The following is a 16,388-nucleotide window of genomic DNA, read 5'->3' on the forward strand; positions in this document are numbered from 1 at the left end:
CAATTGACAGCTCCATAGTTTCCCCCTCCCCCCAGGTAAAGAGTCTGGGTGTCATCGTCGACGGCTCACTCTCCTTCAAATCTCATATCAACATCACCACCCGCACCCCCTACTTCCATCTCCGTAACATCAATCGCCTCCGTCCCTCCCTCACCCCCCATACCACCTCTATTCTTGTACATAGCCTTGTCACCTCCCGTATCGACTACTGTAATTCTCTCCTCTTTGGTCTCCCCCAGAATCCCTCCATAAGCTCCAACTGGTCCAGAACTCAGCTGCCCGTATCATCTTCCTCACCCCCTCTTTCCACCACATCACCCCCATCCTTCAGCAACTCCACTGGCTTCCAATTCACTTCCGTATCAACTTTAAAATTCTTCTTCATACTTTCAAAGCCATCCACTACCTTGCCCCTCCTTACCTGTCTGACCTCCTTCACACTGCCACCTCCACCCGCTCCCTCAGATCCTCCTCTTCCATCCATCTAACTGTCCCCTCTGCCCGGCTTACCACCATGGGGAGCAGAGCTTTCAGCCGCTCTGCTCCCAAACTCTGGAACTCACTCCCACCTGACATCCGAAACATTGACTCCTTCCCTCAGTTCAAATCCTCTCTCAAAACCCACTTTTTCAGGATTGCATTCACACTGTAGTTGCCATGCTGTTTTTACTTGCACTTTTAATTTTAATTGTTTTGTTATTTGTTTGCTACTGTTTTAAATTGTAAAGCGTCCTTGAGTGACATGAAAGGCGCTGTGAAATAAAATGTATTATTATTATTATTATTATAACACATCCAAGGTTGGTGGAGGTCGCCAGTCTCTGACACCGTTACTTTGCGGGTCGCGGGCTGAAATGTTTTGGAACCCCTGCCTTAACTAACTGGTCCTTTTTATCATCTTAAACTTAAGCAGGATGGCCATGAGCCCTTAATCCTAAAATATGTTAAATTAAACATTACAGATAAAAGGCCTTGAGAGGTATTATAACGTCTTGCATTCATATTGGATGGGTCTTTAGGCAAGTCCCTATGAAAGTAAAAAAATTGCTCTGCTCTACCAGACTGAAGAAGAAGAATTATTAGTTCCAGTAAATGCTGCGTTGTAAGTCTGTCTCGATATTAGTTTTGAATTTGCAGGGTGACACAACTAAGTCCAGATCAAATCTAAGCTTAATTAAAATGTACCCGGATTTCTTCTGGTATTGCTACTGATGCGTGCATCTGTGATCAAACAGAGCACATATGTAATCACACGTTATCCTTGTATTCAGATAATTACTTCACCTGCATTTGGTGTTTGAGTCAGTAACATGTTATTTTAATGTGAAGATGGAAGAAAGCATCTGCAGTTTGTTATAGGTTTTTAAACTATTGCAGCTGCTGTCTCCTCTAACAGGCTGAATGTTTGAGTGTTTGCCAGCTGAATTCCCCCACAGTCCCCCTCAAAAAAGATCAAAAAAGAGCTTGTCTTTATAGATATAGAGATAGGCCCACCTCTGGCAACTACAGGGGAAAAAAGAGGGGAGAAGAAAGGGCTTTTTTACCATTTAGGAATTTCCATGTTTCTTCCTTTTAAATTAGGAGATAGCATGTTTTGTTAAAGAGGTTTGTTTGATGACAGATTTATTTATTCCACTTATATTTAAAAAATGTAAGCAGCTGAGAAGATGTTGACATTAATCATTTTCTTTCCATCCATATCGGTGGAGTTGCTGTAATAAAGGAAAACTTAATCGAGATGCTTTCAATGTTAAACTTTAGTTTTATTTTCAGCTTTAATAGTTGTCTACAGCCATACATGGAGTCTCTTATTGGAATAGTTAACTGTCAACATGGAGCAGCTTCTCTCAATCAATTTTGCGAACCACAGAATTCAAGCCTTGTAACCTGTGACGTTCTCCACACTGCATATTCACACACATTAAACCCATTATATGTTTCCTTTTGTCAAAACTAATTCATAGTGACGGGAGATAATAGCAGGCTCTCTTTGTGTAATAGCTTTATTCAGGGGCCAGAATTCTGCTATAACTTCTCTCCTCTGAGCTTGTTGTGTCACATACAGTCTGATTCAGTACAACCTGTTGATGGCTGTATTATTTTAAGCTCCTGTGTTTTTTCACTCAAATGAAGGTGATAATGTTGAGGTTTCTTCTTTTTTTTTCATTTATCGTTCAGGCATGGCAGCTGAGATTCAGCCACCTGATTGGCTATGGGGCCAAGTATTACTCTTACCTCATGTCCCGGGCCGTGGCCTCAATGGTGTGGCGACAGTGCTTCGTTCAGGATCCTTTAAACAGGTAAAACGTGTGCTTGATACAGTGCCGACACTCAACCTAAGGGTTTGGACCAAAATATTGAAATGATATTCAGATTCAGGTCCAGTTTAGAACGGTTGTGTAACCATCATATTTAAGCTCTGTCAGACTGTTTTTTAAATTTATCTTATTTGATGAAAATGATAAGAGTGATATTAATCGTATGATATAATGATGTTATTAACGATAGCTGCACCACTTAATTTGTAATTTATCCTTTGGCTAAATCAACTAAACTTTTCTTATATATGATTCACTGGTGGAGCATCAGGAGTGTTCAATAGAAAATAGAAAATTAATTGTTTTGCTGAAAGAGATGTCTGTCTGAATGTGAAGAACTAACTAAATATCATCACAGAAGGCCCCATCTATTTAAAGACTCCCAGAAACTATCATAAATCACAAAATGATCACTCCAGGACTTGTCAAGGAGGACAACAAGACACTGACTGACTGATAATGTTCCCTCCAGGCAGCGACCTGTCCAGAATGAATGGGCAGCTGGAAAAAAAAGAAAAACACATGTCATGCACCGTAACTTTGCTTTCCGCAGCAGAATGTATACATTACGTTCAGCCTCATGGCCGCCACCCAGCCTGAATGTTACAGACATTTTTAAGTCCATAAACTTCCTTCATATATGAAAGGAAAACTCTAGAAAATACCCAGACCTAATTTTCCGGACATATTCCTAAATTATTGTCTGAAACACCTTTACATGAAGAACTTATGTAAAATACTAGAGGAAAGAAAATACTAAAAAGGAACTAAATGTCTACATATGCTTCATCTCTCACTACAAGTAAGTGGCATCAATAACCTGTTGTAAGCTGACCAACTAATAATGAAGTCTGAAGTGAAGCCAAGTTTAAAGGACATGCAGCACCACAGGATGACCTGTAAAGCTGGAAAAATTAATTGGTAGGGAGGAAGTGAGCAGAGCCATGGGGGAGATATTCATCTCAATTGTCAACATTTGCAGATACTTGAGTTGCTATTACGTTTAAATTATTTTGCAATAATGGTTTCTACGTACTGGGTGCCTTTCCGCCCCACTATCAGTTTGGTCCACAGAATTTTTTTATTGATTGTGTTAAAAATAAAATAAGCAAATGAGGAATCTGTGTAGGAAATTTTATCTTTAACACATTTTAATCTTGGAGAAAAATTATCAACACCTGAGCAAACTTGATGCTGCTTGTTTTCAGTTGATAGCATTAACAATGATGTTAGAATTTAATAATGTTCCATGGATAAGAAAAACATTTTTATGAGGTTCACTGAGCTCCTGTACTCCTAAATTATGACATTTTATTAACATCCAGCTCTGACCATCAATTACTTCTAACCTTGTGTTCATGAGTCGAGTTACATAATTGTAGTACATGCGCAACAGAAACCTGTTTTGCTCTTGGGGCACTGAGACAGATGCCTCCTAACAGGCTGCCTCCCCTGGATACTGTCTAAGTCTCTGCCACCTGACCACCTGGGAGGTGTTTGCTGTAATTCACAGACACACAACCAGCACCCACATTACCAGACTCTCCCTTATCACATGTGTTTGCCCAGGGACATAGCACAAAGACGCTTGTTTTGAAAAACAAAATCACTCCTGACTCGAGTCCTGCAGCCCTCACTCTCTACTTCTCTCATCTTTCTTTTACTTCTCCTTCACTTTCTTTCTGTCTTCCTGTTCTTTGCTTTTCTGAGATTGTTTTAGTTCCACATGCAGTCTCAGATTTCGTTTCACTTGTCTGTTGGAAACAGACAGCTTAGGAGTCTTGGCCTTGGGCTCCAAGTGGTTGCAGCAGCAGTGGTGGAGGGGTTGAGAGAGTGCGAGGAGCTGATAGGGGAGAGTACAGGTGTCTGTAACCTTATCTCTTTCTCTCTTTTGTGTCTGTCCTTAACCCGCTCTCGGTTTTTTTCAGGGACATGGGAGAACGTTACCGTCGGGAGATGCTGTCCCATGGAGGAGCCAAGGAGCCCATGCTAATGGTGGAAGGTGCAGTACCATGTCAAACTATATTTTTTCTCCAAATGTTAACAAAATCCTAATACTTTTAATTATATAAATCAGTGAAGCAACCAATTTTATCACTAGTTAATCTCAATAACACAACAAGGCCCAAGTTCTCTCTCCAGCATCTATCGCCTGCGTGTCACAGGGCCAACAGAGACGCACAACCAGTCACACACAGATTAACAAAAAAAATTAAAATGGCATGGTCCTCAGAAAGGGATCCTTAAGATTTTTTGATTGCTGTATTTTCATCTATGCCATTACTAGGTCAGAATCTGAATTTGTCCAATGCTTTGGTTCATAACTAAATACATTCAAAACTAACGATATCACACCACAGATGTACTTTCCATTATGCACTAATTATCAAATGTTAGTCTTTTAACAATCTGGCTCTCTACGTATTTCAGCTTTTCTCCAGGTTTTTAACCATCAAACTGTAGTTAATCAAATTACATCCTTGCAGTAGAAACTGTTGTTTATCTTTTACCTAGGATTGTCATGCAAAATAAAATAGACTTCCTCAGGTTTTTCTCCTCACTTAGTCCTCCCGTCACTTCGTCCTTTCCTCCCCCTCCTTGAGAAGTCACTTTGGCATGTATGGACAGGACAAAAGAGGAGAGGATGAGAGGCAGTTGTAATACCAGGTGACATTTTGGGACCTACTGTAAATCTTTCCTTCAGGGTCACCTCCTCCTCCCTCCTCCATCAGATTGTCCCTCTGACTGCCATAAGTCATGGTATGAGCATCAAGGCTGTAAAAGTGGAAGTAGTAGTTAGTCCAAAGAATTACATTTTATAATAAAAGCTACAGATCAAGTTAGAATAGCGTTGAAACTGCTAAATGTTAGTTCCAGTGAAGTATTTTTGGCAGTGTCCTATAGTACAGTTAATGATATGTGATAATCATCAAAAAAAACATTTCTTTCTCTAAAAAAAATCATAATAAAATCTAGTCTTGGTCTGGAGAAATGCTTAAACTAACTCCAAAGAAGATTCCTTCAGCCTCTTTGCTATTTTGATGGCTACATGTGTCCTCATATTTTACCATAGCATCATGAGCGCTGAAGTCAGAGTTATAAAAGCAAATCATTGCATGTGCTGAAACATTTCGCTTTTCGCCATTCTTTGCAGTGGGTTTGAGAGGTTCATAGAAACCATCTTGAATTCATATTGGAGAACGGAAAAGGGTTTTGTAGCCAGTGAGAAGGGCCCTTTTTATATCTAAAGGAGGATTATGGCCACGAGATATCAGAGGAAGGACACTGAATCCAGATCCAACTCCTAAAACAAAACACTTTCAAGTTAATGGAGGTGCGTAACATTTCCGTGCAGTTCCCTTTCAGTGAGGTGGTAGAGGGGACACAAGGGCACACTGGGGACCAGATCAGCCCCAGCTAAGTTTAATCAGAGGCCAGTCTTTATCTGCATGGCTTGCTGCCCGCTACTGGATGTTTCCCAGCACAGACGTTGAAATGTAAACCTGAGCATTAAATCCAGACCAGCTGCACCAGGACTGAGTTAGCGAGGCAGGGAGAGAGAGGGCAAGAGCGAAGAAAAAAATGGTAAAAAGGAAAGGAGAGTGAAAGGTGAGAGACTGGCTGAACTGAACCTCTGGTCCTGCTACAGAGAGGGCTTTCATGGGGCTGACTGTTCCCAGAGCTCAGGCTGCTGAGCACAGAAAATGGATCTACTTGGGCCAGGCAGCCAAGTCCAAGGACCCTGCTAATGCTTGGTCTGGAGACAGCTCGACTGAAAACCTCTTATGACTGCATGCATAGTTCCTAATAAACCGCAGGGTGGTCCGTACTGTCCCTCAGGAATTCTGTGACATTGATGCATGGTTCTGCCTGACCTGAAAGAGAAAATAACATAAACTTCATCAATAAGACGTAAAGCTGTAAAATACCCTAAATTATAGCTTCGGGGTAAAGGCAGACATTATATGTGACGATCTTTCACTGCTTCACACAGTGCAAATGTCTTATCCTTGATTTACTGAGAGGTGTTTTTTTTTGATGACCACAGAGCTTTGAAGAAGATAGTGAGGAAATGTTTAAAGAGGTATACTGCACAGCTCTAGAGGGACTTTGTTGTTGTCTTTGAGTGATGAAGTTAATATAATTTAAATAAAACAACAAAACAAACCAAAGTATTTGTGAAATTATACATTTGACCTGTTGATGGTGCTAAATAAAGAATCATAAACTTGCCAAAGTTCAGAGTTATTGTTTCGAGAGATTTCATTTAAAACTGCACGATTAAGATGGATCTTTGGGGCCGGATGGTGATACTGATGATTTTGAGGTAAACAAAATCGACAAAGACAAATAATTGAGGCTGCTTTTTATAGATTAGCCATAAACTTAATTATGATTAACTATAGCTTGAAAGATCTCTTTACATAAACAGATTGGACCTTTTTGACATAAAAATTTAAAACGTTCTTTTAAATGCAAACATGACTGTACACTATCAATGGATATATCGGTCAGGCTCTATTCCAAAACACCAATGTAAACCTCATGGTGGCATTGCTCAGTGGAAAGTCAGTGGATCACCGAAGTCAATATGCTCTGGTGACCATGGATAACTATACTATATGTTGTGGTGATCCAGCCCGTAATTGTTTGGGGTAAGACTTGTTTGTTTGGACCAAAGTGGTGGACGAACAGACCAACACTTTCTCACAACTAGCATGGCATAATGCTTGGCCGCACAACTAGCATGGCCTAATGTTTGCCCGTTCCTCCACAACAGTTTTACGTCTGAATTAAAGGAACAGTGTTCAATAGATTCTTTACGTTCCTGAAATGGATTACAACAGTCTCACCTATTCCAGTTTGAGCTTGTCCCTCTGTCTTTGTATTTTTATAATTTGAAAACTAGTTTCTGGCACTTTCCATGATTACAGCTGAGGGAAAATGTTACAGTAGAAGCTGAAGGTGTGAGCAATTGTCCCTATATTTAAACAACTACAAAAATAACCTATGTAGACTGAAACTGCACTGGTTGGCCAAGAAATACAACCGCAGTGTGGTCTTTCTAGTTTGATTATAAATCACGTCTACAGGCTATATAGATACTATGAAAGCATCAAAGCAGTCAATCCAAACAGAAATGCATACAACTTGTATTCAGAAACTGCCACGCCCTTAAGATGCCCCTCCAAAACTCAATGTTTCTTCTAATTTTATTGACATATCACCAAGCAGTTCATCTTATGCAGTCCCTGAGCTTGCAAGCTACGTGACAAAAAATTACGAGGGAAACCCTCAACAATTAATTGATCCAATAGATCCAATTATTTCAGTTTTGTCAGCTCGTTACCTGTGGTTGGCCTGGCTGGCATCACTCAGAAAACAATCATCCAATCAGAAAAGGCTCAAAGATTACCACATAAACATCCTGTTTGTGCAAAAACCCCAGAAAAAACCCTGATAGATTAGAATTCACAACAATCAGTTGTGAATTCAGATACCACAGATGTATTGTCTTTTTGATATTGCTGCAAATAAAACAATAAATAAATTGACCTTTAATACATTACTCGTTAAGCAGGTTGGTTTGGGGGAAACTTTCTTGCGTTAAAAGGTTGGCTCACTGAGTTATGGGTTTAATCGTCATTAACTTTCTTTCCATTTTGTGAAGGCACTCAACAAAGAGCCTCCCAATGCAGTGTTTGTCGTCACTCTTGTCCTGCTTGTTCTGTGGGCCTGTCTTTAGGTGTGGCTTGGAGAACCGCCACTTCAAAGGTGTAATTCAAGAGATGGTGAGCTGATCTCACCCGTGATATAAAAAAATTATTAAATGCCCGGTGCTTATCACGCCGTCCCCCGGGCTGCACTGGGACTCTCAGACCATGTCATGGTCCATTTGATTCTTGGAGAATCAGAATCAGAATCAGAATTCTTTTTATTGCCTTGTATATTTTCACATACAGGAAATTGCCTTGGTGTGGTTGGTGCACTTTACAAACAACAATATAAAAACAACAATATAGAGCAATATAAACATCAATATAAAAAACAACAATATCGAAAAAATAATATATACAGTAAATGTGTTGTGTTCGGTTTTAAGGTGCAAAGATTGGTGGTAGTGCCAATAATGTAGTGTTATAAATTATGTGCGAGGGTGGGGGGGGGGGGGGGTCAGCAGAGTCAGTGTGATGGGGGGGGCTTGTTTGTGAGCCCCACTGCCATGGGGAAAAAACTGTTCAGGTGACGCAAGGTTTTAGTCCTGACGGCCCGGAACCTTTTCCCAGATGGAAGTCTCTGGAACAGGTGGTGACCGGGATGGGAAGGATCAGCGATGATCTTGCCTGCTCTCTTTCTGGTCCTGGAGTGGAACAGGTCTAGGAGAGCCGGCAGGTCACAGCCGATGACCTTCTCAGCTGACCGAATGATCCGCTGCAGTCTGCCCTTGTCCTTGGCAGTGGAGGCAGCGAACCAAACGGTGATGGATGAGGTGAGGATGGACTCAATGATGGCTGTGTAGAACTCAACCATCACTTTCCGCGGCATGCTGAATTTCCTCAGTTGCCGCAGGAAGAACATCCTCTGCTGGGCCTTCTTGGTGATGGAGGTGATGTTCTCCGTCCACCTCAGGTCCTGTGCTATGATCGTCCCCAGGAATCTGAATGACTCCACTGTTTTAACTGGGGAGTCGCACATGGTGAGGGGGGCGGTTTGGGCTGGGCTCCTCCTGAAGTCTGCCACCATCTCTACAGTTTTTGAAGCGTTCAGCTCCAGGTGGTTCTGGCTGCACCAGGAAGCCAGGCTGTTAACTTCCTCTCTGTAGGCGGCCTCGTCCCCATTGGAAATTAATCCAATAAGGGTGGTGTCGTCGGCAAACTTCAGGAGTTTGACAGAGGGATGGCTGGAGGTGCAGTTGTTGGTGTAGAGGGAGAAGAGGAGAGGAGAGAGCACACAACCTTGAGGGGCTCCAGTGCTGATGGTCCGGGTGTCAGAGACAAGCTTCCCCAGCCTCACGCGCTGCTTCCTGTCGGTCAGGAAGTTGGTGATCCACCTGCAGGTGGGGTCAGGCACGCTCAGCTGGGTCAGCTTGTCCCGGAGAAGAGCTGGAGAGATGGTGTTGAATGCGGAGCTGAAGTCCACAAACAAGATCCTGGCGTAGGTGCTGGGGGAGTCGAGGTGCTGGAGGATGAAGTGGAGTCCCATGTTGACTGCATCGTCTACGGACCTGTTGGCTCTGTAGGCAAACTGCAGCGGGTCGAGGAGGTGGTTGGTTATAGTTTTGAGGTGGGTCAGCACGAGTCGCTCGAAGGTCTTCATTACTACAGAGGTCAGGGCGACTGGTCTGTAGTCATTAAGGCCTGTGATCCTCTGCTTCAGAGGATCACAGGCCTTAAGCAGTCCTGAACACAGGTGTTCAGGACTGCTACTAATAGTCTGGATGAGTTCACAGAGGCTGTGACTTCTTATGTCAGCTTCTGTGAGGACAGCTGTGTTCCATCACGCACCAGGGTGATTTTCAATAATGACAAACCCTGGTTCACAGCCAAACTTAAAAAGTTAAGGTTGGATAAGGAAGAGGCGTTCAGGAGTGGAGTCAGAGTCAGGTTTTTCATAGAGTCAAAATACAGGTTTAGCAAGGAGGTGAAAGAAGCTAAACGACTTTACTCTGAGAAACTCCAACACCAATTCTCATCCAATGACTCTGCCTCTGTCTGGAGAGGGCTAAAGGCTAAAGTATGCTTCTCTACGCGCGGACGGACGGACGGATCGGTCTTTTTCATTTATGGTTCTACGAGCTGTTTGTGCTGAAAACGATTCACCGCCAGAATAGTAATTCGCGCAACGGAAGACAAGCTTAGAGAAGCCTACATCATGAGGCATATAGAAGAAGTCTATGCTTGTTTATTTACGTCCCCCCGGCTCCTCTCAAACGATGGCAACTAACAGAAAAGGTCTGTTGATGCTGACGGTTTGAACCGTGTTAGCGGACGTTAGCGGAGCAATTACAGCTAAGGGCTATCCGTAGGCTCTCTGCCATGCTGACGTGTATTTAGAAAAATCAGAGTTATCAGCCTGCTTCAGGACCTCCACCATCATCTCTGGCCCCAAAAAAGCAAAGATCACGGGACTCAATGATTACAGACCCGTCGCCCTGACCTCTGTGGTGATGAAGGCATTTGAGCGCCTCGTGCTGTTCCACCTCAAAGCCATCACTGAACCTCTCCTGGACTCCCTGAAGTTTGCCTACAGAGCCAACAGGTCTGTAGACGATGCAGTAAACATGGCCCTTCCCTTCATCCTCCAGCACCTGGACTCTTCAGTAACCTACGCCAGGATCATGTTTGTGGACTTCAGCTCTGCCTTCAACACAATCATTCCAAATCTGCTACAGAAGAAGCTCTCCCAGCTGAGTGTGCCTGACTCCACCTGCAGGTGGATCACAGACTTCCTGTCTGACAGGAGGCAACACGTGAGGCTTGGGAAGCATGTCTCCGATTCCAGGACCATAAGAAAAGGTTCCCCTCAAGGCTGTGTTATTTCCCCTCTACTCTTCTCCCTGTATACAAACAGCTGCATCTCCAGTCACCAGTCCGTCAAACTCCTTAAGTTCGCGGATGACACCACCCTCATTGGGTTCATATCTGGTTGGGATGAGTCCGCCTACAGGTGGGAGATTGACCATCTGGTGACCAGGTGTGATCAGAACAACCTGGAGCTCAATGCTCTGAAAACAGTGGAGATGGTTGTAGACTTCAGAAGGAACCCAGCCCCACCCACATCACCCTGAGAGACGCCCCAGTCGTCCCTGTGGAGACCCTCCGCTTCCTGGGCACCATCATCTCCCAGGACCTCAAATGGGAGCTGAACATCAGCTCCCTCACCAAAATAGGCCAACAGAGGATGTATTTCCTGCGGTGACTGAAGAAATTCAACCTGCCAAAGACAATGATGGTGCACTTCTACACCTGCATCATCGAGTCCATCCTCACCTCCTCCATCACCATCTGGTTCGCTGCTGCCACCGCAAACGACAAAGGCAGACTGCAGCGTATCATCCATTCTGCTGAGAAGGTGATCGGCTGCAATCTGCCATCTCTACAGGACCTGTTTGCCTTCGAGGTGCTTCCCTCCATTGCACATCCACATTTCTCTCCTGTTTTGCATTAAACTTTTTATTTAACTTTTTATATCTTGTATATATTTTTGTTTTGTTTTATATATAGTTATTTCTTTCTTATGTGAAGAACTTATTGTGTTTTTATGTTTTATGTTCCATGTATGCAGCTTTTTACCAAAGAAAATTCCAGGTAGGCGTAAACCTACTTGGCAATAAATCCTTTCTGATTCTGATTCTGATTCTGATTCTGATTCTGATTCTGATTCTGATTCTGAACACCAACTGAATCAGCCCGAAATGGGTTTTGAAATGTACGATCACATGCTCTCTATTGGAGTGTGCGAACGGAGTTTCATAAACATGCAGGGAACATAACGCTGCAGAGGAGGTGAAGCTGCTCAAGTTACTGCATGCTGCAGTTTGTTCACATTGAAAATGTACATCACTGCTGCTCCCTGCACACTGTTCGTAGGTGTAATTAGCCCATCAAAGCAAGCAATTAAATCATGAATAAACAAAACCACCAAGCCCATGGGAGCGGGATCAATAGGTCTTACGTAACATTCAGTGTCTGCTCAACTTTGGGATGGGATAAGGCAACTGTCCAATGGTGGTAATTAGTGCCGTAAATTAGTAGGATCAAAGTAATTATAGAATTGCTTGCTATACAGTCTTTGCGCAAGCCAAGAAAGCAAGGTATAGCATCTGCAGAAATATGCTGCTGGAAATTCCAAGGAATAACTAAAGTTTATAGGGCTAAATTAGATGAAGTTAACCAGCAGTAGCTGCAGGCTGGGGAGCAATTTTTTAACATTTAAGCTAAATTCTTGTCCCCTGAGCACCTCATTCATTTTCCCGATACTCATCGCCCACCACCATATGAGTAAATAAACAACTTATTCTGTATATCTGTTTGAATCTGCAGATCTGGATTTCTGCTTAAAAAGTGTTTTTTTTAAGCAGCATTATTTGTGAGGATACCTCTGTTGAAAGAGACACTCTTATTTTAAGTCTGTGTTCATTCTGTCTCTCTAAAAACCTGCTGTTTTACCCAAACATTGTTCGCCAAGTTGGATCATGATGTGGGGCCTGAGATGACAGTAATGGGTAGAAGCAGTTTTTTTATCCTTAATGACTGTCAACGCCAATACGAATGGAAACTGAAACTCTTAAATCGAGATGACTCACACGGCAAAGCCTCCCTCAACAATGAACACAAAGCGCAGCCTATGTTTAGTTTGGCTCTGGGTTCTGCTCGGTCAGTCGCCAAGTATCAGTGTCCGTTTTTGCCCACGGAAACTATACTAATACAGTATTTGTAGTGATGATGTGCTGCTGTGAAGTATCTAAATGACCCGTGTGAGTCTGTAATGTTGATCACAGCTGCCCTTATCATCTTTTTGCTCAATTAAAAAAGGCCTGTTTGCCTAAACTACAAAAATAAACTTAAATGTTTTTTATGACGACACTTGGATCCTTCTCTGTTACTGAGTCTGTAGAGTCAGGAACCTGAGACGAGGTGTATTCATACAAGCGTCGGTGAAGTCTTCCATGCACATAAACATCAGTTAATTATATATTTTCCAGACTAAGCAAGAGTTCCCTGATTATTAAGCTTTTTAGATTAAAGCTGCACTCATCAATATTTATATCAAGACAGAACACATGTAATGTGAAAGATTTAATTGCTAATTTATGCTGCCTTTAGAAAAAGAGATACGCCCGTTTCAAACAATGCATCCACTAGAGAGCAACACAGTCACGAGTTTCTGTCACCTAGAAACATGCCGATGGTCGCGAAACGGGCAAATCAAGTAACGTATAGATGTCTTTAGTTTCTTAACATCTTGTCAGCTCAAGTCTTACCCCAAAAAGTTTTGCCACTGTTGAAATTTCTTCCTTGTGTTTTATGGTTGTCTCGCTGGAACTATTAGCTACACTGCCCCCAATAAGACGGGCATTAATATGGACAAAATAAATGCAAAGTATTTGGGCTCCATAAATTTCTCTAAACGTTTAACCAGTATTGAGAAACACACAGAGAATTATCACCTTACTGTACGTAGATTCTCTCAGCCCATGATGCATTGTAGTATCTTTAGCATTTAATTAAGTAACAAGTAGGATAGGATGATAAAAAAACATCTGTTGTTTATACGTATTGATGGCTTTTCTTAAAATGCGTCTGTATTTTATTTTTTAACCACAGGATTCTATGGGATCTTGGACCTACTAAAAAGATTGCTAGTGGTAATGAGCATCTTAGCATTTGTCAGATGTTACACATCCCTTACACAAAACCATCAAGTTAATGCACCATTTCTTCTAATGTTTTACCTTCTAGATTAGTAGCTGGATCTTGTAAATAACAAATCTTAGTTTTGTTACTGTAACCCTTTTAGAATGCAAATTATAGCATTTAGCTCTGTCCAGTTGCACACAGTTAGTAGTGTTCTCATCTTTTTATAGACATTCATAAATTTAATGTCCAGAGCAACTTCACTGCGGGAAATTTTAGGAAAATGTCCGTAGTTCAGTGCGTGTCTGAAAGCAGCTTACTTCTCTATTATTCTCTAGAATCTTATATTTCTCATCAGTGGGGGCTGTTGTTGAGGGGTATAGCAGTTGTCCTTCAACCAGAAGGTCGGCAGTTTGATCCCAATCTTCCCCATCTTCATGCTGAAGTGTCTGTGGTCAAGATGCTGATCCCCGAATTGCCCTCATGAATAGATGCACTTTTTGAATGTGTGTGAATGGGTGAATCGCAAACTGTGAAGCGATTTGAGTGCTCATCAAGACTAGAAAAGAGCTCAATAAATACAAACCATTTAACATTGACCCTTTTTTATCAGGGCACTTAGGTGTAACTTGATGTGCTGACCTCAGTAGTCTCTGTATTAACAAACACAAATGCAGCTGAACTGCTCGTAGTATTTGGATATCCAATTCAAAGCAGTCATCAGATGCCATAGACAGTGGTCACAGTAAACAAATCTAGCAGCGCTTTAATTCCAAGGATCATTTATGGTGGGAAATCATCACTTTTATGTGGCTGCCATGTTCCCAGGGATCCAGGAGCTTTGAGGTTGCAGCATTAGGAACCCTTGTGTGTTGGTATCATCTTGTAGCCACGGGGCAGAGTGCAGCCGGTGGGTAAGAGGAGATGATAATCCCCCTGCTGTTCTCATTTCAGGAGATCCACTGTAGGCCAGGTCAGTTTGTACCTGCTGAGCCAGTTTCAGGATGGCGGTGACACAAACGCCCCAGTTTACCTGTGTTTTTGTGTGCGTGTGTGTGTGTATTTGTGTGTGCATTGGACTGTCCATATCTTTATGTGTGTGTATGTTCTGGATCGCTGTCTGAATCTCCTTACCACTCCATTCATGCATGCCTGTGCAGAATCGCTTATGTGCGTTTTGTGTGTTTGAGTGTGTGTGCGCTGGAGGTGACCCATGCGGGAAAGCGGGGAGAGGGAGGGAGGGGCAGAGGGCCTATTGACATTGGCAGCCACACAATGGGAAATGAAGTGACTTCAAAGCAGGCATGCAGCTGAATTGTAAAGTGAGCAAGGGAGTCCTCCATGCATGAACTGGCAGACAGGCTCTCGAAACACAGACGCACATTCCCAGCGCTTACACACATTTGCTGTACATCACTAGTCACAGTCTGGTGTGAAGGTAAAATGTGCTGTGGATATATTTATGTCTGTGAGTTCACTCTCAGCCCTCCAAAGCGCCATAAAATGTTAGATATACCTTTTTATTTTAGTTAAAGACAGAACCTCAGATGTGGGGAACTTCATAGCAGTTATTAACTACACACAGTCGGCTGATTGTTTTCACCGTCAGAGTCATGTTAAACGAGAGCATAGGAGCCTATTCTCATTTCTTCTCAGAATAGTTAACACCATTTTGACCAGATTTAATATAATAGTCTTTTGTTGTTAAAAATTTGGAAATGTCCCTATACCTTCAGCTTAAATTACTTAGAATGGTACATTCCAGGTTGTTTTTAATTTGTGTTGTTTTTAATTTGTTGTTTGTAAAGTGCACCAACCACACCAAGGCAATTTCCTGTATGTGCAAATATACATGGCAATAAAAATAATTCTGATTCTGATTCTGATTCCAATATCCAGACAAACAAAATAAAATTCACATTTATAAAAAAAAAGTCACACGCTTCAAAGGATTCAATAAAATGTCCTTTATTAGCCTGTTACAGAGTTCTGTTTTATAAAACCACTGCAGTGACTTCAGGTTGGAAATATTTAAAGTTCATACCACATACATCCTTAAACCTGCCGCTGTGTTTCTGTGTGACAGGGATGCTGCAAAGACGACCCACCATCGAAGAGTTTGTGGAAGCGCTGGTGTCTGAGCTCAACCCGAACTTTGAGACCTTCATCATGGACTCTGAGAGCTGAAAGACACTGCTGCTGATGGAAACGGACTTGTACCATTGCTGCTGAGTCGAGAGGTGAAGGCTACAGCAGCGTAGCACACACTCAGCAGCTTCACTTTCTCTGTAAATGAATTATCTGCATTTTATAATTTGCTGCCCTCTCTAAAAGTCACATTGACTTTTTATAAACGTTCGAAAAACATTTCCTAATAAATATATCTTAATTCACATGTTTTTTTCTTTTTTAACATTTAATTAAAGAACCATTTACAGCTCACATACTGCCGGAAATTTTCGTATCCTGATGACATCAGTGTGAGGAAGAATAGCTAATCTGCTCATCCTGTAATGTGCTCATTGTTTGGGGTTTAGGTCATAGTTAACATTCAGCCATTCACACAGTGCTTCGTTAATCAGGCATCTCATTCACATTCTGCCATCAAGAGCGATTTGGGGGTTAGTGTCTTGCCCTTACGTGAGTGGAAGAGCTGGGAAATGAAGCACCGACCTTCCAATTAGTGGATGACCCACTCTAGCTCCTGCTGCAC

At 42.2% G+C, this 16,388-nt stretch overlaps 1 protein-coding gene across 1 annotated transcript in view; it reads left to right on the forward strand.

Moving 5' to 3' along the window:
• LOC133951479 (mitochondrial intermediate peptidase-like) overlaps positions 1-16,068 on the forward strand; it is a 42,879-nt gene extending 26,811 nt beyond the window's left edge. The window contains exons 17-19 of the mRNA XM_062385431.1: positions 2,179-2,300; positions 4,247-4,320; positions 15,762-16,068. Coding sequence (XP_062241415.1) covers positions 2,179-2,300; positions 4,247-4,320; positions 15,762-15,862 — 297 coding nt within the window. The 3' untranslated portion in view covers positions 15,863-16,068. The remainder of the gene's footprint in view (positions 1-2,178; positions 2,301-4,246; positions 4,321-15,761) is intronic.
• The last annotated feature ends 320 nt before the right edge of the window (positions 16,069-16,388 follow it).

Source organism: Platichthys flesus, chromosome 4 (genome assembly GCF_949316205.1).
Source record: "Platichthys flesus chromosome 4, fPlaFle2.1, whole genome shotgun sequence".
Classification (NCBI taxonomy): Eukaryota; Metazoa; Chordata; class Actinopteri; order Pleuronectiformes; family Pleuronectidae; genus Platichthys; species Platichthys flesus.